This window comes from Miscanthus floridulus, chromosome 8, assembly GCF_019320115.1.
Source record: "Miscanthus floridulus cultivar M001 chromosome 8, ASM1932011v1, whole genome shotgun sequence".
In the NCBI taxonomy this organism is placed as follows: Eukaryota; Viridiplantae; Streptophyta; class Magnoliopsida; order Poales; family Poaceae; genus Miscanthus; species Miscanthus floridulus.
This window is the reverse complement of record NC_089587.1, coordinates 184,198,067-184,220,367: the sequence shown is the minus strand read 5'-3', so window position 1 is coordinate 184,220,367 and position 22,301 is coordinate 184,198,067. Positions and strand designations below refer to the sequence as shown.

General features: G+C 43.7%; 2 protein-coding genes and 2 pseudogenes across 3 annotated transcripts; 2 read left to right on the top strand and 2 right to left on the bottom strand.

Annotated features, from left to right (window-relative positions):
- The first annotated feature begins 55 nt into the window (after positions 1–55).
- Positions 56–7,581, top strand: LOC136474248 (polyribonucleotide nucleotidyltransferase 2, mitochondrial-like). 2 transcript variants are annotated; one of them, XM_066471838.1, is made up of 16 exons: positions 56–483; positions 1,111–1,266; positions 1,350–1,520; positions 1,748–1,846; positions 1,944–2,105; positions 2,226–2,345; positions 2,666–2,803; positions 2,973–3,135; positions 3,494–3,619; positions 4,101–4,231; positions 4,345–4,564; positions 4,643–4,714; positions 5,521–5,600; positions 5,766–5,909; positions 6,258–6,932; positions 7,128–7,581. In XM_066471838.1, exons 1-16 carry the CDS (start codon positions 115–117, stop codon positions 7,224–7,226), a joined length of 2,925 nt encoding a protein of 974 aa, XP_066327935.1. In that variant the 5' UTR covers positions 56–114; the 3' UTR covers positions 7,227–7,581. The 2 variants fall into 2 exon arrangements, with proteins under 2 accessions (XP_066327935.1, XP_066327934.1); XM_066471837.1 differs by having other exon boundaries at positions 1,748–1,873; positions 7,128–7,579.
- A 594-nt stretch (positions 7,582–8,175) lies between these two features.
- Positions 8,176–13,978, top strand: LOC136477713 (serine/threonine protein phosphatase 2A 55 kDa regulatory subunit B beta isoform-like; annotated as a pseudogene).
- LOC136470307 (ATP-dependent DNA helicase MER3 homolog) lies at positions 12,911–16,296 on the bottom strand (annotated as a pseudogene).
- Positions 16,297–16,916: 620 nt separating this feature from the next.
- LOC136474247 (RAN GTPase-activating protein 2-like) lies at positions 16,917–19,305 on the bottom strand. The gene is made up of 2 exons (XM_066471836.1): positions 19,158–19,305; positions 16,917–18,848 (listed from the first exon to the last, which is right to left on the bottom strand). The coding sequence occupies exon 2, from the start codon at positions 18,818–18,820 to the stop codon at positions 17,147–17,149; it is 1,674 nt and encodes a 557-aa protein (XP_066327933.1). The 5' UTR covers positions 18,821–18,848; positions 19,158–19,305; the 3' UTR covers positions 16,917–17,146.
- Between the last annotated feature and the right edge of the window lie 2,996 nt (positions 19,306–22,301).

The window sequence follows — 22,301 nt, the reverse complement described above, 5'->3', positions numbered from 1 at the left end:
ACAAACAACTCCGCCGCAACGGGGGCCAACACGGCGAGGCCAAACCAAACCATTTCTTCTTTCCCTTAAACCCTAGCCAAAACCCCACCTGCTCCCCGCTCGCCGCCCGTCACCATGTCGATGGCGGTGGCCTCCTCCCTCCGCTCCCTGGCGCGCCGCCGACCCCGCCTACGCTTGCCCGCTGCGCCGCTCGTCGTCCCCGGCGGCCGCGCGGCATTACTCTCCGGCGCGGCCGAGGAGGCGGCCCCGCTGGCTGCCGCGGAAGCGGCGGCGGCGGCGGCGCCGCCTGCCCCGGGCCGGAAGGTGCTGGAGAGCTTCCGGGAGGAGTTCGAGATCGGGGGGCGCTCCATCGCCTTCGAGACGGGAAAGATGGCGCGCTTCGCCAACGGCTCCGTGGTGATCTCCATGGAAGACACCCACGTCCTCTCAACCGTCGCCGCCGCCAAGTCCTCTGAGCCCGTTCGGGACTTCCTCCCACTAACTGTACGGATAACCCCCTGTATTTTTTCTTTTAATGTGATCGTTATGTGAGTTTGTAGAGAGCGTTGAGTTCTACAAGGAATGCCCAATTCATGTACTGCAACTTATGAATCTTGCAATTTGATATGGTTCTATACTGCCGTAATTGACCCCCATTCCATGCTCATATTTTAGCTTTTGAGGTTTTATATTGAATTTGGTTCACATTTCACAAGCCTGTTTTATATTGCAGATTAATAACTGTTCTTAACTGTGCAAATAGGGGCCCAACTGGCTTTTTTTTAATATTAATGAAACAAAAAACTGGTGCCAGTTGTCAGTTCGATGCATATTGAGTTTGACATGATTGCAAAACTGCAAAAGCCCTATCTGGTTATGTGGTCAACTAGCTGTGTTGTGTATGGTGTGTTATTTAATTTGTTATTTAGTATGATTCTAAATTGTAAAAATACTGAATGTTAGGATGTCATTGTCCAAAAAAGAAAATGATCTTTTGTGCTACATTCAAAATGGAAAATTGAAGTTTTGTTTGTCCTTGCATTTTTAATTGAACATTCGTTCTGTATCTTGTGAGTACTATTTTCGTGTTTCTTTGCCTCAGCAAAGTTTTTCGTTTCTGGGTGGCTGTAGGTTGACTATCAAGAGAAACAATATGCTCAAGGTGTTATCCCCACAACATATATGCGCAGGGAAGGTGCTCCTAAGGAAAGAGAACTCCTGTGTGGGCGTATAATTGATCGGCCAATAAGACCATTGTTTCCTCCTGGCTTTTACCATGAAGTTCAGGTATTCTTCTCATGATGCGTCAAATTCTCAAAGTTGGCTAAACCATCAGAACTCATAGCTAACATTATATCCTGCTTTTTTAGATCATGGTAAATGTTCTTTCATCAGATGGAAAGCAAGATCCAGATGTAATGGCTGCAAATGCCTCTTCAGCTGCACTAATGCTATCTGATATACCTTGGAATGGGCCGATTGGAGTAATACGTGTAGGGAGAATTAATGGGACTTTCGTCTTAAATCCTACAGTGGATGAGGTAAATTGGATTGGTTTACTGACATAGGAATCATTGTGTTCTACCCTGAGTTGTGCATGTATTGTTTCCATGATATTGTACATTTATACTGCTTGTGGACTTGATATTTCTCTACCATTTCGTAGCATATCTGAACGTCTCAATTTTTTTTGACCATGTATATTCTACACTACTAGAAATTTGTCTGGTTGACTCATATTTTGTGTATGTTGTATGGTGCTTTGCAGCTAGGTTTGAGTGATCTCAATCTTGTTTATGCATGTTCACGGGATAAAACTTTAATGATAGATGTACAAGCTCGTGAAATAACTGAGAGGGATCTTCAGGCAGGAATGAAGCTTGCACACTCTGAGGTATTTTCTTTTGTCTTCTGCTTCTTGATATATTGTAAGCGTATTCTCATGTGTTCGTTATTATGCTCAGGCAATTAAATGTATCGACCCTCAAATAAGGTTGGCTAAGCGAGCTGGCAAAGAGAATAAAGAATACAAGATATCACTGATTTCAGATACATCCTATGAGAAAATTAGAACATTCTCAGAAGCACCCATTGAGGAAGTCTTCACTGATTCATCATATGGCAAGGTCAAGAGAAGCCAAAATATTCAGTGTTGATCATTTCTTTACACACACATTTGTTTTAGGGCCACCAACAAATGCCTTGAAGTCTTCAGGGCGTGAACTTATTGGATGTTTTCATTTCAGTTTGAACGGGGGGAAGCTTTAGAAAAGATCACACAATCTGTGAAGGCAAAGCTTGAAGAAGAAAATGATGAGGACAGCTTGAAGTTTCTTCATAAGGCAGTTGACACAGTGAGAAAACAGGTAGCCCACATTAATTTCTTCGGCCAAATTTGGCAAGGAAAACAAATAGCTTTGAGCATAAAATAAATGCATGGATATAATGTTAGTCTAAATTATTCCGCCATGATTTCTGAAGATACTGCTATCCGTTAGTTATGGGAATTTCTGAATATCTGTGCAATTTGTTTATGGTTCTTAATAGACTGAGATCTGCATCTCCCAGCTATACTTGACACAATGACACCACTTGATGCCACTTCATTCATTGGCTCATTGCTATAATCTTATTAAATCACCTGTGCTACTGTGTCTTGACACTGGCTTGGTGTCCGATTGTGCAGGTTATACGTAAAAGAATAATTGAAGAGGGACTTAGAGTAGATGGTAGACAACTAGATGAAGTGAGACCATTGTATTGTGAATCCAACACATATCCAGTATTACATGGGTCTGCCCTGTTTTCTCGTGGAGACACGCAGGTGCGCTCTATCGCTTGCTCTCTCTACAGTGCACAGTACGAAATGCTACAAGTATACCACCACACATTCACATAGTATTATTTGTCTGAATTTGGATGGACTTAACTATATTTTCAATCAAGTTATTGTATATATATACCCATGCAAATAACCAGTACTATGGTTGTAGGTTCTTTGTACAGTTACCCTTGGTGCTCCTGGCGATGCTCAGCGGCTGGATTCAATTGTTGGCCCTCCAACAAAACGTTTCATGCTTCACTATAGCTTTCCCCCATTTTCAATAAATGAAGTTGCCAAACGTGGAGGCCTGAATCGACGAGAAGTAGGACATGGTAGCACTTTTTTTTCCATATGCTAAATGAATTGTCCTGAAATCTAGTTAAATGGATTTCTTGTATCCTCACCTAATTTGGTTCATATAGAGGCTTACCAGCGTGATGGAATTAGCCTTACAATGGTACCTGTGATAGTCTACTAGTATTATCCTAGCATATAAAAGTTTGGGAACTATCAAATAGTGGATGAAAGCTTGACAATTTGCTGTTGTTTGGGCATGCATGGAGTACTATGATACGCTGAATGCCATTTTTCCCCTTCAGTTCTTCTAGATTTAATCCTGTCCTGATTTAGATTTGGATGAAGCAAAATGAAAACCAATATTGCAGCCATTTATTTTATACCATTGTGTAGGCACTCTTGCGGAGAAAGCATTGCTTGCTGTGCTTCCTCCAGAAAGTGATTTTCCATACACCGTTCGGGTAAATTCAGAAGTCATGGCATCGGATGGTTCAACATCAATGGCATCAGTATGTGGAGGTATACCACAAACCATTTTTCTCTTATAATGGTGCTATTCTTATAAAACTTCATCTTTCAGTTGTGGCTTGGAGATGTGTTTTGTGAGAGCTATGCTATTTATTGATATTTCTCTATGGCCTACAGTTTTTTTTGTTTTGCGGAACTTAACTCTAGGTTGGCAACATGGTGTGATTCTTTCATTTGCAAGACTATGTACTTCACTGTGATAAGAAATAGATTGACTGCCTAGTTTTATCCTTCTAGCATAACAAAACTTGTTTTTTGCACCACCTTTGTCATTTCTGACATACACGCAGCGATAATATGCTTTATATAAGATAATTTATATAGTTTTTATTCATTTCGTATAGGTTCTTGGGTTGATGCGTGAATTTTAGTGTAAACTACCTTTTCATTGTTACTGTGGTATCCTTGAACAGCTAGTAAATTATTATTTTGTGTTCTTTAGTGTTCTGCTATTCTAAATGGTGACTCGCAGGAAGTATGGCCTTAATGGATGCTGGGATACCTGTAAGAGAACATGTTGCTGGTGTTTCAGTGGGTCTTGTAAGTCAAGTGGACGCAGCTACTGGAGAAATTTCTAATTATCGCATATTAACGGATATTCTGGTGAGTGTTTTGCTGCACTTCATTCAAAGATTTTTCAGTCAATTGTATTTGTTGTTTCCACAAATGGAAAAATATTGATCCTTTAAGTGAACATGATAATCAATATTTTTCAGGGCCTTGAGGATCACTTGGGTGACATGGACTTCAAAATTGCAGGAACAAAGAAAGGTATTACTGCTATTCAGCTGGATATAAAACCTGCTGGAATACCATTGGACATAATATGTGAAAGTTTAGAGCCTGCACGTAAGGCTCGAAATCAAATCCTTGACCGCATGGACCAGGAAATAAGTACTGCACGTGCTATTAACGATGGAAGTTCCCCTCGATTAGGTTTGTTGATGTACTTGCTTTGTTGTTTTTGTTTCTAGCATGATATGATTAAGGTCTGAACTGACCCTCCATTTGCAGCTACACTGAGCTTCAGCAGCGATTCTCTTAGGAAATTGCTTTTCCACAGGAAAAAAATTGAGCAAGAAACAGGTATCAAGCTGTCTACATACCTGCCTTTTGTTCATGGTCTTTCTTTGTCCTCTGGTTTAGGAGCAACTAATTTCATTTGATAAGATGTTTATTGATAGTTTGGTCATTACTTGTTGTACCAAAAATCATGCTAATGAGTGATGAACTAGAGGTGTTTTTTTTAAAAGAAGTGTATTCGTGAATCTAAAAGCAAATTTGTGAGTAAAATATAAACATATATTTCAATAGCTCAGACAGATGAAGGGAGAAAGCCAGTGGGTATCTGTGATGACAACATTAGTTCATCTTCTAGCATTAGGTGATTACATGGTTATGTACTTCAATAGGACTTCATATGCACTGGAAAACATCTTGGTTGAGATGGTTTCATTTTGTTTTTAAGGTGTGGCCTTTTGTTTTTTGTGCATTGGCTATCTACTCATGTGGGTTATGGGTTTGCATTTCTGTGAAAATCACTGAGAATATTAACATGGTTCATCACTAGTTTCCTTTTAGTTTTTTCTTTGAGGGGTTGTACAGTAGTAGGGAAAAGCCCTACTATGGCAAAATATATGAATATATAAAGAGTAGACAAAGCTGTACAAAAAAACCATCAAGGGTATACTAGGAAACTCTACAACAGGCTGTTTAGCCAATTGAAGAGGCTGTCTAAGAGCGGTCTTCAATCGGTCAAAATGTAGTTTCCTTTTAGTTGACTTGTATATTTAAATGGTTGAGCATTTTTCATATAATTATGCTGGGTAACCTGGGTTATATTTTGTTAGCTACTGGGTGTTGTAGTTAATCTCTCTCTTCCATTTTCTTAGGTGCACGAGTATCAGTCAGTGATGGTACGGTCACTATTGTTGCTAAAACTCAAGAAATTATGGATAAAGCTATTGAGAAGGTACAAGTGCCTATGACACCTAATCATGAGAGCCTCAATAGTAATTGCTTAATCATTAATATACGCATGGTGTCAGTTTGTGCTGGTTAGAATGTCAAAAGTGCAAGTGCTTCGGAGGAAAAAATAATCTTCATTTAACGAATTCTTAACTTTTCTTCACTGTAGGTTGAGTTCCTCGTGGGACGTGAAATTGAAGTTGGTCGTACATACAAAGGAATTGTTTCCTCAATTAAGGAGTATGGCGCTTTTGTGGAGTTCAATGGTGGACAGCAAGGCTTACTTCACATTTCAGAGTTGTCACATGAACCGGTATTTCTCTTGAAATTCTGTAATAGAGGGATTGAGGTTGAATAGGGTTCATGTTCTATTTACTGAGGTTGTTCCGAATGATATCTGGAAATAGATTGTCAGTACTATCTCCCAGTACATTTAAGTCTACATTTGTTGGTTTCTTGTTAAAGGCAGTTGAATATTTGTTCGCAAATAGTTTAAAGTTTCCTTTGTAGAGCTACAGGCCGAATTTTTGTTGTGTCTTGCATTATATTGAGTGAGAGTCTGTTTTATCAACCCCATTATAACTTATTAGATTGAACACTAACATACCAGCTTTTCACCAGTTTTTAATTACTATATATTTTTTCTATTTTCTTTGTGCAGGTAGCGAAAGTCTCAGATGTTGTAACTGTTGGCCAATCTCTCTCTCTGAGATGTATTGGACAGGATGTGCGGGGTAACATTAAACTTTCACTTAAAGCAACCTTACCCCAACCACGTAGCAAGAAGGATTTGAAAAGTAAGGATCCTTTGCCAAGTCAAGTTAGCGGTTGGGCTGCTGTAGAGAACATGAGTAGTGTGGATGCTGATGCTGAGCCATCCAGTACCGAACATGAAAATGGCACAACTGAGGAGGCACCTGCGTTTTCGACTCCTTCAGTTATAATTCGAAGTGCTGCTGACTATGATGCTCAAGATGATGCAAATGGTCCTAAGAAGCGGGCAAAGGCTGCAAAGTCATCTCCTAGACCATATAAACCAGCCAGCGAATGTCATGAGGTTAGGAAAGCTACCGCTAAGAAAGCCACAGGTGCTACTACCAAGAAAACTAAGAAAGTAAAGATTGAGGAATCTGGAAGTAATGGACTGCAAACCAGTGGTTCTGATGTTCCAGAACAGACTGCTGACAACACTTTGGACCTGAATCAGAGTCCCACGAACTTCCAATCTGGGGCAATGAAGTTGGGTGATGTAGTTACAGCAAAGGTCTACCGGATTCGAGCCTTTGGACTAGTACTTGAGTTGAGTGATGGTGCGCGTGGGATGCATAAATTTGAGGTAACTTCGTACAAACTCTTGTGAAAAAAAAAACTGTCTTTTTTGTTCATACTGCTATTAGCAACACAGTTTTTCATCCCTGTACTCCACCCTTTCAATGGCCACACTATATTAGTAGATTCTTAACCCTTGCATCCTTTCCCCCAATACTCCCAATGAACATTGGTAACTGAAATTCTGGAGCATCTGTTGCAGGCAAATGGCCAAAAGGAATTTGAAGTTGGACAGGAACTACTAGTGAAATGTTCTAGTTTCAACGCTAAGGGGATTCCTGTATTCTCATTGCTGGACTAGTAATGCCACCATTTGGGAAGCCGACAAGGGCCTTTCACTGGAGGATTTACGGTGTTAGAGACACCTGTATACGTGTAACAGCCTAGCAGCTAATCAATAAACTAGAGCAACACAGGGCTAGCAAAGTTTTGTTCTTTCGCCGTGGTTGAGCATTGTTCTGAAACATGCAACCATGACATGTTAGTGTAGAGCGCAGGGGACTGAGTACGAACCATCCGACCTGAACCTGCTGCAGCAATTGTATATTATTAGGATTACGTTACTTATCTATCTATTGGAAATAATATAGACGATGAATATCATTCTTTGTAAGACGCGCTAAACAGTGTCCCCTACTCGGTCACAGCCTCACAGGAATCCAGTTCCAGTTTGTGGTTTCTTTACCTGAGAATGTTAAGCTGTACCTTCTTTATTTTTCTTTTGATGTCATGAACTCATGATCATAAGATTCCATCACAGGTACGCGTTAAAAACCTTGACACGACTGCAGGCTTTTAGCAGGGCTGTTCACAAAATTTGATTGTGATTTTTTTTTTTTAGTTTTGAAAAGTTAGCAGGAGCACTGCTATATTTAAGGAGCAGAAGTGAGGAATGCGGGCTCAGATTTCATTGCAGTATTACATAGGGGAACTTCGAAAACTCAAATGAAACTGGCCTCGGCTAGACTATCCATGGCTTGCCCACACGCCGCTTTTCTGATTTGCTAGTTTGCTACCCAACAGGTTCACACCCAGCACACTTGCATATCATGTCAATTATGTGAGACATTCCGGCGATTTGCCTGGATGTGATGCGTAATTTATCTGAGTTTTTTTTTTAAAAAAAATATGTGACACATTCGTTGGATCATTGGATGGTCCATTGCGACGGCGATATGTGCGGCTATGGGCATAATAGAAGGGGAAAAAAAGAAAGAAAGTGCGAGAACGAACAGAAGATGACGATAACAACAGGTGAGTGGACACGGATGCTTGAGAACCCGGACTAGCACCGTATCACTGCACGGCCGCGCAAAAATGTGCAGCGCCACAAATGCATTCCCCGTGCCCGTGCGTAATCATAGCAGAGGATGGCTAGCTAGACACAGCGATGCCGATGAGCAACACCGGCCGGAGGTGGAGGAGCACGAGGTCCGTAGCCCCTTCGCGGACCACCTCTCCGTCGGCAGCCGTCCCGGATTCCCCAGTGGAAGTTCTCCCAGGTCCTCGGCGAACTGCCGCCCGCCGCCGAAGCCCACTGCGACGGCGCTCCCCGTCCCCAGGATGACGACGGTATCTATCAATCAATGTCTGCAAACTCAAACCTCAGAGCTAGCCGCCGCATTTTTGTTGGTTGCTGGACTGATCGGTGCTTTCGCACGCGTGCTTCAGCGGACGAAATCTCGGCCGTCGAGTTCGACGGCCGCGGCGAGTACCTGGCCGCCGGTGACAACGCCGGGCGCGTCATCCTCTTCCGGAGGACCGACGACGACGACGACGGCGACGGCGTAAGCGTCCCTGCTTTCCCGGTGCTCTGCTAATTCGTGCTTGTTGCGGCCACGGGGTGACTGACTGACGCGGGGTTTCTTTCCTACGCCTGCAGGCGCGGCCTCGTGCCGAGCTTGCGCGCGCGGACCGTGCCGGAGCTCCGCCGCCGAGGTACAGCTACGCGACGGCGGACGGAGTTCCAGAGCCACGAGCCGGAGGTGAGCCACCGATCATATTGTTGTGTATATCCTAGTGCACGCATGACGCTTTCATTCTCTGTCGTTGACCTTGATTCCTGCCGGAGTGCCGGTGCAGTTTGACGTGATGCACAGCTTGGAGATCAGCGAGAAGATCAAGAGGGTGAGGTGGTGCGCGCGGCCCAACAGCTCCCTGCTCATGCTCGCCGCCAATGACCGCACGGTCAAGCTCTGGAAGGTATTACCGAATGACTGTAACAGATGACCCGTGTCCATGCGAAATGGATCGAGTATAACGGATTCTGTAGCTCCAGGGCAGGTCTCCGAACACAAGGCGCCGAAGAAATTGAACGATCGGCCGCGTTGTCTCTGAAAGAACCGTATTATTCTGAATCTGAATGGGCAGCCACGAAGCCGAGGGGTTCGTCTGGAGACCCTGACGAACGTCCTGATGAAAAGGCAATGTTTTACTCTCTGCAGCTAGCATTGCTGGTCGCAATGTTCGATCTGACGGCCGAGCTCAGTTAATTTGATCGATGTACTAGGCTAGCACTATGTTTACGACTGCGTTGATTGTTTGCTGTCGTGTGTGATTTTATGGCCAGGTAGGCGATGTCGGAGATGGGTACTCTGCGAAATGCCGGAGAGTCTTCGGTCGCGCTCACGAGTTCAACATCCACTCCGTCTCGAATAACTGGTTGGCTGGTTCATTCTGCCTGAACCCTGCTGATTCTATTCTTGGCAAAGCGATCAAGGTCAATGCTTGCTCATGTACAGCGACGGGGAGACGTTCGTGTCCGCGGACGACGTGAGGATCAACCTGTGGCACCTGGAGGTGACGAGCCAGTGCTTCAACATCGTGGACATGAAGCCCGCGGACATGGAGGATCTCGTAGGTGATTTCGTTATTTTTGTTTTCTATTTTCTTACCACCCAAGTATTATACTACTAGCATAGCATATGTCTAGTTCATGAACGGCAACGTAAGGGTAGCGAGGACCGGCATTTACATGTGAGTGTTGGTTGGGTGATGAAGCAGAGGTGATCACCACGGCCGAGTTCCACCCGTCGTCCTGCAGCCTGTTGGCCTATGGCAGCTCCAGCGGCCTCGTCCGGCTGGTCGACCTGCGGCGATCGGCGCTGTGCGACCAGAGCGTGAGAATGTGAGTGACTTCTGCAGTACCTGTACCCTCCATCTCAACTCTCGAAGCGTGTCATATTCTTCGCGGGTCGGCATGGGTGGCCGCGAGGCTTTTGTGCTTTTTCTTCTTCTTCTTCTTCTTTTGAAAAAACTGTCGCTTACTGAACAGATTCCAGGATCGCGAGAACCGCCTTCAGCCCAGCACATTTTTCACTGAGATCATATCTTGCATCACCGATCTGAAGTTCACAGGCGACGGAAAATACCTTTTAACTCGCGACTACATGAACCTCAAGGTGCTATAAACTCCGTTTGTGCCGAGTACCAACTGTGCAGCTACAGCTACCTATCCAGCAATCGCATCAACGCCTCACCCTGGAGCCTCGCCTGTTTGCAGCTCTGGGACCTGCCCATGGAAACCTCACCCGTCGCAACATACAAAGTGCACGAGTTCCTTCTCCCAAAGGTACGTTCACATCTTATCCTAGTAGCATACTCCTATCCGTCATCGGAATTCGTGGATCAAATCTATCCAAATTTCAGAACCACCTTTCGGTAGCATCAAAGGAAAGATGATAATTTTTCAGAAAAAAATGTTGCTTGTCTGTTGGTGCTGCAGCTGTCGGAGCTGTACACCGACGACTACATTTTCGACAGGTTCAGCTGCTGCGCCAGCAAGGACGGGGCCTACTTCGCTACTGGATCTTACAGGTTTCTCCACGCTCCGTGAATAAATGGATTCGTAAAGTTGTCTTAAGTCTAATTTTTTAAACTTTGACTGAATTTTTAGAAAAACCCATTATAATTTATAACATCAAATTAGTATAAATACTAATACCATAAAATATATTTTCATAATATACTCATTTTATATCATAGATGTTGTTACTCTTTCCTATAAAGTTAGTTAGATTTAAGATAATTTGACTTGTACGAATTTTAGGAATTGATTTATTTGATGAAACGCATGACACTAGTCTATAGTGAATTAGTGATCCCGCCGTCATGGACACTCGGTCATCTTTTTCTTATGGTTCTTATGATAAGCAGCAATACCTTCAAAGTTTTCTCCCGTGCTGCTGCACAGACAAGCGGCACTACGTTGGAAGCTAGCACCAACCCTTACAGGTACATTGCGTCAAAGATTACTGCTTCTTTCTCCTCGTTTCGAAAGAACAATCTAGCGTGCTATTTATCTGAATAAGTTCAATGTCGTGTTCATAAACCTGGGGTCCCACATGGGCCAGCTTCCCTGCAAAGGTTCGGCCCAGCAGACGAACGCGCAGCCTAAACGACAGGCCAGAAGGGCGATCCAATCTCCGATCGGAAGTCCTGGCCGAGGAGGAACAACGCCCGCTTCTGACTCCGGTCCGCCTCTCCGACCGGAGCGCTCGCTTCGGTCTCCAGCCCGTCTCCGGACGGCCTCTCCGACCGGAAGGCCTGGCCCAACACCACTTCCGACTCTGATCCGCTTCTCCGACTGGATGCACCGAACACCTGCTTACAACTCCTCTCCGACTGGCGCAATCAGAGTCGACTGGGACCAAACCGACCGGGGACGCCCGCTCGGTAAGGACTAGGAAACAGACGGAGAAAGCAAGGCAGGGCACCCAAGTCAACCGCAATACCGAGAATCGTACCCTGTACACCTACAGGACAGTACCCTGCGATCTCCCTGACATTACAGGACACTAAGCAGTGTTGTAGGCGCCGATATTTTCCCCTACAGTATTGTGGACGCTATTAACTCCTATACGGTAAGGCTCCCCCGCATGCCTTTCGACATCGACAATGTTGTGGGCGCCGACATTTACCGTACCAGGCGAACATAGGAAAAACCCCCTGCACGCCTCCGGGTATCAACAGTGTGGCAGGCGCCGACGTCTGCCATACCCGAAGAAGACAACGTAACCTCCCACGTACATCTGACATTCAACAGTATTATGGGCGTCTATCATCATCCTGTACCCGCCGGCGTGGGCAATAAGGCTTAGTAGCATACGTACTCTCCCTCTCCCTTGTAAGGCCATCCCCTTCATCTATAAAAGGGGATGCGCTCCCTCCCAACAGGTAAATTCATTCAGATCGATCAAGTTCACTAGTACACGACAGCAGAATCACCAGGTTCAAACTACGAGCACACGCTTAAACACTTAGCTCATAGCGGGACTCCCGTCACTCTCGACCCTTCCGACCGGACCTCTTGTACCCCCAATCTTTCTCCTTCCCGTTTGTAACCCCCATCAGGAATAAAAAGTCACCGACTGACTCAAACTGAACGTAAGGCACGTTGCTTGAACCAGTATAAACCCTGTGTCATTGCTAGGCCACCTCCGATCACAACGTACGGCAAAAATACAAATATTTACGTATTGGTCACTTTCTGCACTGACAATCAAACTCCAAATTTTTCATGCCATACCATGTTTTTTATGGCTGTGGTTTGCTGCCAAATAACATCAAACTCTAAAAGTGCAAAGTTCATGACTAATACATGAATACAGTTTTGGCGTCTACTGAACCTTGCACTTTGGCCGCAGGATACAATTACAAGCTCCTACAAAGATTCCAGCGCTGCTCAGCAATTTCTCTCTTGGAGTTAATAGAAAAGGTTAGGGAAGATCTATTTGCCAAGTTTTTCATGTGTGCTTTGAGGCTTTGAGCTGTCTCAGCCAAGAGGTTATCACTGAAGGTCATCATAACATGCTCTGGAAAATCTCGTCGCGCAGGTCAGGATGGTCCGAGGTCAGACGGCAAGGAGGAAGTTTCATGCAACATGGCATCAAAGGTGAAGCATCTAGCATGGCACCCGGCAGAAAACTTCATAGTTTGTGCAGCCGATAACAACTTGTACATGTACCATACATAAGAACACTCCAGTCATGTATGTGTACACAGTGCAAACCACTGAATAGCATTCGTAACTAAACTGATGCCAGAAAAGAAGATGCTTTTCCATGTTACAGTGCATGTCATGAGCAGGATATTGAACTGACTATACATTGTTCAGGATCTTCAGCAGATCATAGAAAGGAAAAGATACTCTTGTAACCAACAAAAGGGTCACCTCCTTGACTGTCTTTTCTGCTCCTCAATATATCCTTGCAATATTCCTGAATATCGAAGGGTTGACCTGCAACTCCGACTTGCTTTGTGCATTAACAGCCTGGAAGCACAGAAGGGGAATGCTGATGCAGGATTTCCTCTTCTTAGATGGGCTGTCACGTTGAGCTGCAAATTGGGGGAGATTTCAACTGGAGTTCCTGTTTTGAAAGGATTTTCACCTGGATTTCCTTTCTTGAAAGGATACTCAACTGGAAGACTAATAAGGATCTTGCTTTTCTCCAGTGGGCTATCCTTTCCGCCCACAAACCCTGGAGAGCTTTCATCTGGAGTTGTCAGCATCTTGCTCTTCTCAGATGAGCTGACATGCCTAGCTGCAAATTGCAGAGAGTTTTCAGCTGGAGTTCTGATCAGGATCTTGTTCTTCTCCAGTGGGTTATCTTTTTCACCCGCGAACCGCAGAGATCTTTTGGCTGGTGTCGTGCTCAGCATCTTGCTCTCCTCAGATGGGCTATCCATTTTTCCAAACAGCATGTGGCTCTTTTCTGAGCTTCTACCCAGGATTCCGTGAACCTAGGCTCAACAGGATCAGAATCTATTGTGGTGGCCTAACCCACATGCAGAGAACCATGCTCTACTCCAAACTGGTCCCTTGATATCTTCATCTTCTTCAGTATACGAGGTTCATAAGAGCTATCCATGGATTTTGATAGCATCAGAGTGGGAAAGTCTTTGGATTTCTTGCGTATGTGATTGAAAATTGTGTTGTCTGTGGCACCTTTGCATTCTGCCTCTGCTGGTCCAGGAGCTGATGCAGCTTGCACATGTAAGCAAGATAATGCAAATTTCAGCTAGCTAATAATAAATTTCCAGATTTCAATTGAAGGAGCACAAATGAAGCATAAAGTGCATATAACTGTATACTGTTTGCAGCATTGTCTTACCTCCATACTCTTCTTCAGGCAGTAGATCAAAGCTTGGGACCTCCCTATAATCATGAAAATAGCACGTTACAAAAATACTGACCAAGGTTCAGAAAACATGACTTGAGTACAAAGTTTTTTTTTCTGGAACAAAAATGGCAGGAGCTGTGCCATTCAATTATAAGAGAAAAGAGTGTTCAAAACACATATTACAGGTTATGCTGGTGGATCCCAAAGACCAAAGGATCTAGTAACAAATCCCCCAAGAAAATAATCTAGGGACCAAAACCATCCAGTACAAAGTTGTGCTGTAGGCTGATCTGACACATGCTAAAGGTTGGATAATCCTTAGTCTGATCAGTATTTCAGGTTATGCTGGTGGATGGCAATCAATTCATATATTATTCTCCAACCAAAAAAAAAGATTAAGCACTCACAGTGAAGCCAAGTTGTTAAATTTTCTGGTTCTCAGTGCATTATCAGCTTTCTCGAGAGCACTGATAGCAGCAGCAGCATCTTCTATGACATAAACCACTTCGGAAAGAAGGCTCTGTTCAGTGTGAGATTGAGATCGGCTTTGTTCGAGTTGTCCTGGAGCTAACCAAACAAATCTCGAAGGGAGATTGTACGCAGTTTCAAGCTTATCTATTGCATGCTCTTTGGTCACGTACTTAACCACAACCTCTACTGAGTGCACATAACCACATACTTAACCACAAGCTTATCTATTGAGTACACTGGTTTAAAAGGTTACAGACTTGCCGATGCTAAAAGAAAAACAATCTTAACCACAACCTCTACTGAGACTCAACATCTAAGGTAAGTATTCTCAGATGGTGATATTATATTACCATATTCTTCAAATATCAGATCAACCTTCAGAGTGACCCGTGTATTCTGGGGGCATGGCACAAAAACTTTTACAGAATATGGGCTGCATTTTAAAAAATTGGCCAGTGAGCAATTATGGAATAAGATATGCTGGTGAAGAAGAATGGATTAACATATCCTAGAATAACAAAAGTTGAAAAGTGTTACCTGTGGAATTCTCGAGTCTTGGAAGAAAGAACCAAAAGAACAACAAACAACCATCCACATCAGCAGATGAAAAATAGATTGTCAAAGGTATTAGATCGGTTTGAGAGGAGAGGCACTGACCTTATATTCTCATGAAAGAGGATCACATTGTCTTCCTCTGAGGCCACAACCTGAAAAATAATGTTATAACATTTAGCTGGTTTTAAAAGCACTCAATGACCCGAAGCAAAGTTAAATAAGGTACCATGTCAGCGCAACTGCGTTTACTGGATCGAACTGCCTGTGATAGACAAGTTAATGTTACAGTAATGGTCGTTTTCCCAAGTCTGTTTCCAGTTTCTTCTATGTCTGTCAATTTTTGGTGGTAATGATGACATTGATTCTTTGATATATCGCCAAATGGATAATTGCGTCCTGTGGCCGATTCTATCTTTCTCGCTTCAGGAGTTGCCAAGGTCTCAAAGCTATAAATTCCAGCAGTCTTCAGAGCCTGAGGTGGCAAGTGATCAACTCAAGAATTAATTATGCTGGCTGCAGATACAGCAGTGGCTACATAACAATCACAAAATTAATAACCTTTGCTGTTACAATTCCAATCCCAGGCAGTTGTTTCAGCAGAAATGGGCTGCTCTCCCAAAGCTTTTGATTTAGACTATTTGCAAGGATCATAGAATTTATGGCAGATCTGTAGTTCTTTTTGTATATAAAATATTCTCGCATGCATTTGGCAATCCTACATCCATTTGAGCATATTGAATTTGTTTCCAGCATGGGACACTGGGGCCATTTAAGTCAACATAGTAGGAGAGAAAATCAAGGGGTGTTTGAAACTAGACAAGCAAACAACCTGGTTGAGGGATAAATCTTCCCAACTGCAACAGGCCACATAGTCCGTCTTCTGTTGAAGGTGTGCACGGACCAGCCAAAGTCGGCGATTTTGATCTCGCCCTGTTCCAAGGAAACATACAACACGCAGAAGCTTTGACGATAAGCTTCATTGTATCAAACTTCAGCTAGAATTTTACCATCAGCCTCCCAGGTTTTGAGAGTGAACAATTAGATCTTAAAGGAGTCCTTTTTGACGAACAAATGCAAAACAGAAACATGAGAATGAAGCAACTGATTTGAACACTACCATCTCTTAGTAGGAAAATGGAATATATGAGAGCACATGGATTGAAAATAGTACAATAATATTCTCAGTTATCAAGTAATGCCAGGCTCCAAGTACCATACCTGCATGTCCAACCCTCAGAGTTGGGAGGAAAAAGAGATAATGTGTATTAGTGTCATTACCAAAATGATCTGAAGGAATCAACACAGTAATATTTCCTATGATGAATGTTCACTGTAATATCTTAGCAGTCGACCCTATGCAACGTCATTTCTCTAGTATTGCTTCTTTGCTATATTATCAAGCTAAACCCATGATACAAACCTGACATACTATTAGACTTACTTGCTTGGACTGTTAGGCTGATGTTTGTTTTGGTGAAACTGTAGGGGAATCCTGTACTGCAGCAGTGCGTCTGTTAGGATGAATGCTAATATGCTATAGCTGTTGTTTGAATAAGCATTGCTTACTGTAAGTCTGCCAAGGTATTAGAACCTCAAGAAACATGGCAGTCATTGCAGAAAATATAGTGAGCTTGGCACAGATTCACAAATACAATGCGTGATGTCTATGTGAAATTGATCCATGCACTGTTTAAAGCTGGATGATATATACAGTAACACAATGCAAATCAGGGGGGGGGGGGGGGGGGGGGGGGGGGGGGGCGGGGGGGCAACATTTCCAGATCAGAGTTTCCCTCAGAACTCTAAGGACTGGACTTAGACATACAAATCCAACAAAACCCAGCTCACAGAATACTATTTATTGTTCCACAATCCTAAAATGCTGAAAGGGGGTAGGGAGAGCGTATCCAGACCAATACAATTAGTTAACCTTCATGGATCTCAGGATCTGGCTGGTTGATATTTATAACATACAATTTGAGGCTACAGTCTAGTTGGGTTGGGTGCATCCAACGCATAAGTTCTACAGTACATTGCAACAAAATACAGTGAGCGTTATTTAACCTAAGAATGGTCAATCATCCTGCTCAACCTTCACACTCTGCAGCTTCGAATCCAGCTCGTCCTCGTTGTCCTCAGCATCCTCGTCCTCTTCCTCATCATCAGGCTCCCCGTCAGGTTCATTCTCATCTAGTGAGCCCAGAACATCCAGGGATTTCTTACCAGCCTTCAGAATTTCCTTCACCTCATCAATCCCTTCATCAGAGATGAAATTTCCGTTGATGTTCAGTTGCACAAAAGCTGGTTTATTTGCGACTGCCCGCACAAAGCACCGAGCTCCAACCCTCTGCAGCATGTTCGTGCTCACATCAAGTTCCTTGAGATCTGTGTGGCCATCTTCCAATGATTTTGCAATAATCACAGCACCGTCATCCTTCAGTTCATTTTCAGCCAAGGTCAGCTTCTTGAGTGACTGCATTGCTGCTAGGCATTCAGCCAAAACCGGGGCTGCTTTCGCATTTATTTCATTTCCAGCAATTTCAAGGACCTCCAACTGTGGTGCTGACTGTTTGAGGGCTTTGGCAATTGCTATTGTACCCTCGTTCTCGAGATTGAGATCACTGAGATAAAGCTCGACAAGATCAGGAAGCTTTGGAAGGGTTTCGCTGAGAGCTAACCCTGCATCAACACCAAACAAGTTGTCCCTGAGATCAAGTTTCTTCAGACGAGTGCATGTTCCTAATGCCTCAGACAATGCGACTCCACCATCAGATCCGATCCTTGTTGCTGAGCACCTGAAACTCTCTACATTTGGGGAACGCTTAACCATCTCAGCGATATACATAACACCTTCATCTCCAGTCATGTTGTTGTGGAAGTGAAGAACCTTGAGCTTCTCAGTTGCAGGAATAAGCTCAGATAGAGCTTTTGCAGCTTCCTCTGATATGCCATCATTCATCACATAGAGTTCTTCCAGGGATTCCTGTGATTTCAGGAGCTCACTGAATGCCCTGACACCCTTCTCACCCAAAGCATTGTCAGATATATTCAGATATCTCAGGACAGAACCCTTCAATGCTTTGGAGAATATGCGCATCACATCAAGTGCTTCATCCTCAGGCCTTCCTGCCACAAAATCTGAGATATCAACCTCTGTGAGCTGATTCTTAACTGCCTCAAGAATTGGCCCAGCAACATTAGCAGCACCAATACCAAAGCTCCTGTTGCTAAAGCAAATTCTTTTATACGAATTTCCTGGTTTGGTGAGTGGACTCAGCAGTTCCTTTGCTTCATCTGCCTCAATAAAAGCACGCTTGCCACCAGATATATCCAGTACAGTATCAGCAGGCACAAGAGGTGTATCAGCAGGCACAATAGGTGTATCAGCAGGCACAGGAGGTGTATCAGCTACAGGTGCCTCCAGTTCTGCAATAGTCCTTGGGCCTTTTTTCAGAACTTCCAACATCAGCTTGCTCGTTTCCTTTGCATATAGCTGGACAGCAGAACTCCCATCGCCATCTGGCTCCCTTTTGAAATGCTCATCAGCCGAGGCAAAGCAAAGTTCTTCAATCCTTTTTGCATTCTCATGAGCCTCTTGCTTGCCCAAAAGACCATACTTGCGAGAGAAAATGGACTCTGTGGACAGATTCTCTGTCATCCTCTCAACAAGCATGAACCGTGTGCTTTCACTTGGTGGCCACAACTTTATAGAGAATGTCCTGGGTTGGAAATCTTGTGTTGCATCCATGTGACAAGCTTGGACTTAACACAGCAACCTGTAATAGTAGAACATGATTTACTAGACTTGTTTTAATAACATAAGATATCGCAGTAGCAAAAAACACAAGAATAAACCAACAATATGAACCAATTAAATTGTATTTTCCGGTCTCTTGGAGGAACAAAACTAATGCAGTAAAGGACATAATTGTGCAGCAGATAATTTTTGCAAAAAAAAAAACGAAGTTAGCAGACAGAATACAGTATACATTTCTAATTTGATCAGATCCGGAGACAAATAGCTCAAGTTAGGGTTTGGGTTCTCAGCTTCGCACAGCAGGAACGGAAGAGAAGGGTGGGCGTACCTGGCGGAGCTTGTCGGCGGCGAAGAGCCCGAAGAAGACCTGGCGAACGGACCGATGGGCACCTGGGCAGCGGCAGCGGTCGCCCAGTCGTCGCCGCGAGGGAGGGAGAGAGAGAGAGAGCGTGCCCTTGGGGAACGGTAGAAGAAAGAGCCTTTTCCATTATAAAAGATTGAAATCATTGAAATTCTCAAAAGTCCTCCCGTGCCCGTGCACGAAATTTCTTTTCCCTCCATGCCACTTTCGTCTATTTTGCCGGTAACAACAGTTAACGGCCAACCAAAAAGACGATTTTATCCTTAGTGGTAGAATACATCAAAATTTTGTTTTTTCCCCTGGTGCCACTATAACCGTCTTTGTTGCAAAAAAACTTCACTTTTTCCTTTATACCGCTATAAAAAATTCACTGTAATAACTTGTATATGTGCACATAAAAATTCTAATAAATACAATAAATTTGCGATACATCCAAAAAATTTGACAATTGCGACAGTCAAAATAAGTATTTAAATTAAGTACATTCAGACATAAAAGAGGTCCAAATTTACCATCGATATGCATTTTTCATTTTAGCAAAACTAGATTTCCATTTTTCAACAAAACTGGATTTTCCATTTTAGCATTTTTCTACGCTTTGCTATGGATTTTCTAAATTTCAGCCGATTATTATATGTAATAAATAAAAGAAAAAGAAAAACCAGAAACATGCACTTTGCACTAGGCACCGTGGACCTTTCACTAATCAACCCGTAGTCAACTAGCATTGTTCACACCTGTTCATACGAGTCACGAGTTTCGCATCTGGACCCAGCTAAAGTTTCTATTTCTTTTCCCACTCCCTCTTCTTCTTCCTCTCGACGCGGGAAACAGAGGAGGCGGCGGGAATCGTCGATTGCGGCGGCTTGGAGGTCACCGGTGGCAAGGAATGGGTGCGAGAGCTTGGCGGCGGCGGGCCTCACCCGCGCCTTGCCCTGGCCCGACCAGCCTTAGCACGTGGCGGCCTGTCCACGACAGCCGAGGGCGGCGGCAGAAGCTGCCCCGGCGTGTATCTCCTGCGCCCGCCCCGACGCCCCGCGCGCGACGCTCCGAGGCCCGAGCGGATGCTCCCTCGCGCTCGCGGCCATGCCTCCTTCTGCGCACGCTCGGCCGCCCGCGCCTCCCTGTTCCACGAGCTCTAGGGTTTCCCTTCAGGTGGTGAACGAAAAGCTCGGAATGAACCAGAAGCCACGGAGACGCGGATTGACTAGAAATAGTGATGGGCAAAAGAGTTATTTGGCATCTAGTTGGCACCCAGCTCTATTAAAATTAAACGGTAGAGTGATGGGAGTGGCACTAAGGGAAAAGAAATTTCATTTGATGGTAGTGAAGAACTTTTGAAAATTTCGATGGCACACAGGTAATTCTGATCTTTTATAATGGTATACAGGTAAAAGGCTCTAGAAGAAAGGGCAGTGCTGTTTCGAATTATTAGATCCCGCGCGAGACCGTGTGGCTCAGTGTTCGGCTGAGCAACAAGCTAGCTGGCTTTTTTTTCAGTTGGAGTAGTATTTTTTCTCACAACATTCCGGACAGCGTTTTCCATGAACACTAAAATTTTCATAACAGCCGAACGCTGCCAGGCCGCCGCCGCTGGGGAGCGAAATGTATTGCTAGGGTTAGGTTTGGAGTATACTAGTAGAAACCGCGCGCACTCGCGCGCGAGGAAACAAAGCTTTTAGGCTAGCGTTACAGGGCTGCATGAGGAAGGAATACGTAAAAGTTTGTTGCTACGTTTTTTTATGCGAACAGTATAGTCTGCGCGCCCAGATAGGTGACCATTGAGGTTTCATGAGTGGGTTCTGTGTGTGAAGTGAAACAATTTGCGAGATAATTCACATGAACATTACAGTCAAGGTTCATAGTTCTAATTATACATAGGCCACGCCCCCACGCGCGAGCGCAAATGAATATCTTTAGGTTTATAAGATACAGTCAATTGCAATTATATTGTACTATATAAATTGCAAATCAACTTCCAGATAGAAGATGCACCTCAGCAGACATTGTCATTCAAAGACACTGTGCAACAGGTTACAATTTCCAAACACTTGAACCAGCAGCTCGGAACAGTGATCCAAGTGTTCAATGTAAAGTACAGGTTCATGATGCTAAAAAGAAGCAGCAAATTCAGCTTGCAGCAAAAAAAAACTCCGAAAAGCCATTTAGGCTATTAACAGCAGCAACTTTCTTGAATGGGTCAGTCTATTGACTGCAAAGCAGTTTAGAGAATCATAGTTGTGGCAAAGGTTACACACATATAGCAGCTCAAAAGGTAATGAGAGTTTCTCGTGCCAATAACGCATTGAGGTTGTTCTCCCAAGTACAGTGCGGCAGCTTTGCAAATAATTCTGCTTGTGTCTCCATTATTTTTATTGCGAAGGAAGAAACAAGCCATCTTAGTGCAACACAGCTGCACGACTGAACTGTTGTTGTAGGTCTTTTAGAAACATGGTTACCTGGTGTGCAGGGACCTGCTGTGGTGGCTGTTGCTTGTAATTTTCATCTCCTGGATATCTTGTGTAAGCGTACATGGCAAGATTTTGAGGGGGCCGAGCATAAAGTCATGGATCAAAATAGCTACCATTCCACTGTGTCAGCTCTTACGAAGGGTGGAACATAATTTCATCAAAGAGGATGTCAACTCAAGCACTAATTAAAGGGCACACAAATTAGAGGTAAAAACTTATGTGTGAGTGTATGATCCCATGCCTCAATTTAGCACCCTTACTGTCTCCTCAACCGTTGTCCTGAAGAAGCAGTTTTATTAAGCAAGATAAAATCCATCAGTTTTATTAAGCAAGATAAAATCCATAAAATAGTATTTGTTTGCGAAAGTTATGGAAGCATTTGTTTCAGGTATACTAAGCAATTGTTTCGGATATACAATAAATTTCATGTAATATGTAAATTAAGCAATTGTGCAAGTAGACAAGATAGCTACTTTGAAAGGCACAAACTGAGACTATAAGCAAGGGTACCATCCTACTGATTTTGCATAGTAGCTAATCAGGTATAACAAATAGATTTCAGGCTTATTAATTATGCCCAAGCATGAGATGTAAACTCGTGGTCTTTTTTGCAATAAAAATAGCTACAAAATTCCTACTG

Excerpts from the sequence above, each read along its gene's own strand:
- LOC136474248 (XM_066471837.1), top strand. The coding sequence starts at position 115 with ATGTCGATGGCGGTGGCCTCCTCCCTCCGCTCCCTGGCGCGCCGCCGA. Across the intron at positions 1,267-1,349 it reads GCTTTTACCATGAAGTTCAG|ATCATGGTAAATGTTCTTTC; the intron begins GTATTCTTCTCA and ends CTGCTTTTTTAG. Across the intron at positions 2,346-2,665 it reads TTGACACAGTGAGAAAACAG|GTTATACGTAAAAGAATAAT; the intron begins GTAGCCCACATT and ends CCGATTGTGCAG.
- LOC136474247 (XM_066471836.1), bottom strand. The coding sequence starts at position 18,820 with ATGGATGCAACACAAGATTTCCAACCCAGGACATTCTCTATAAAGTTG.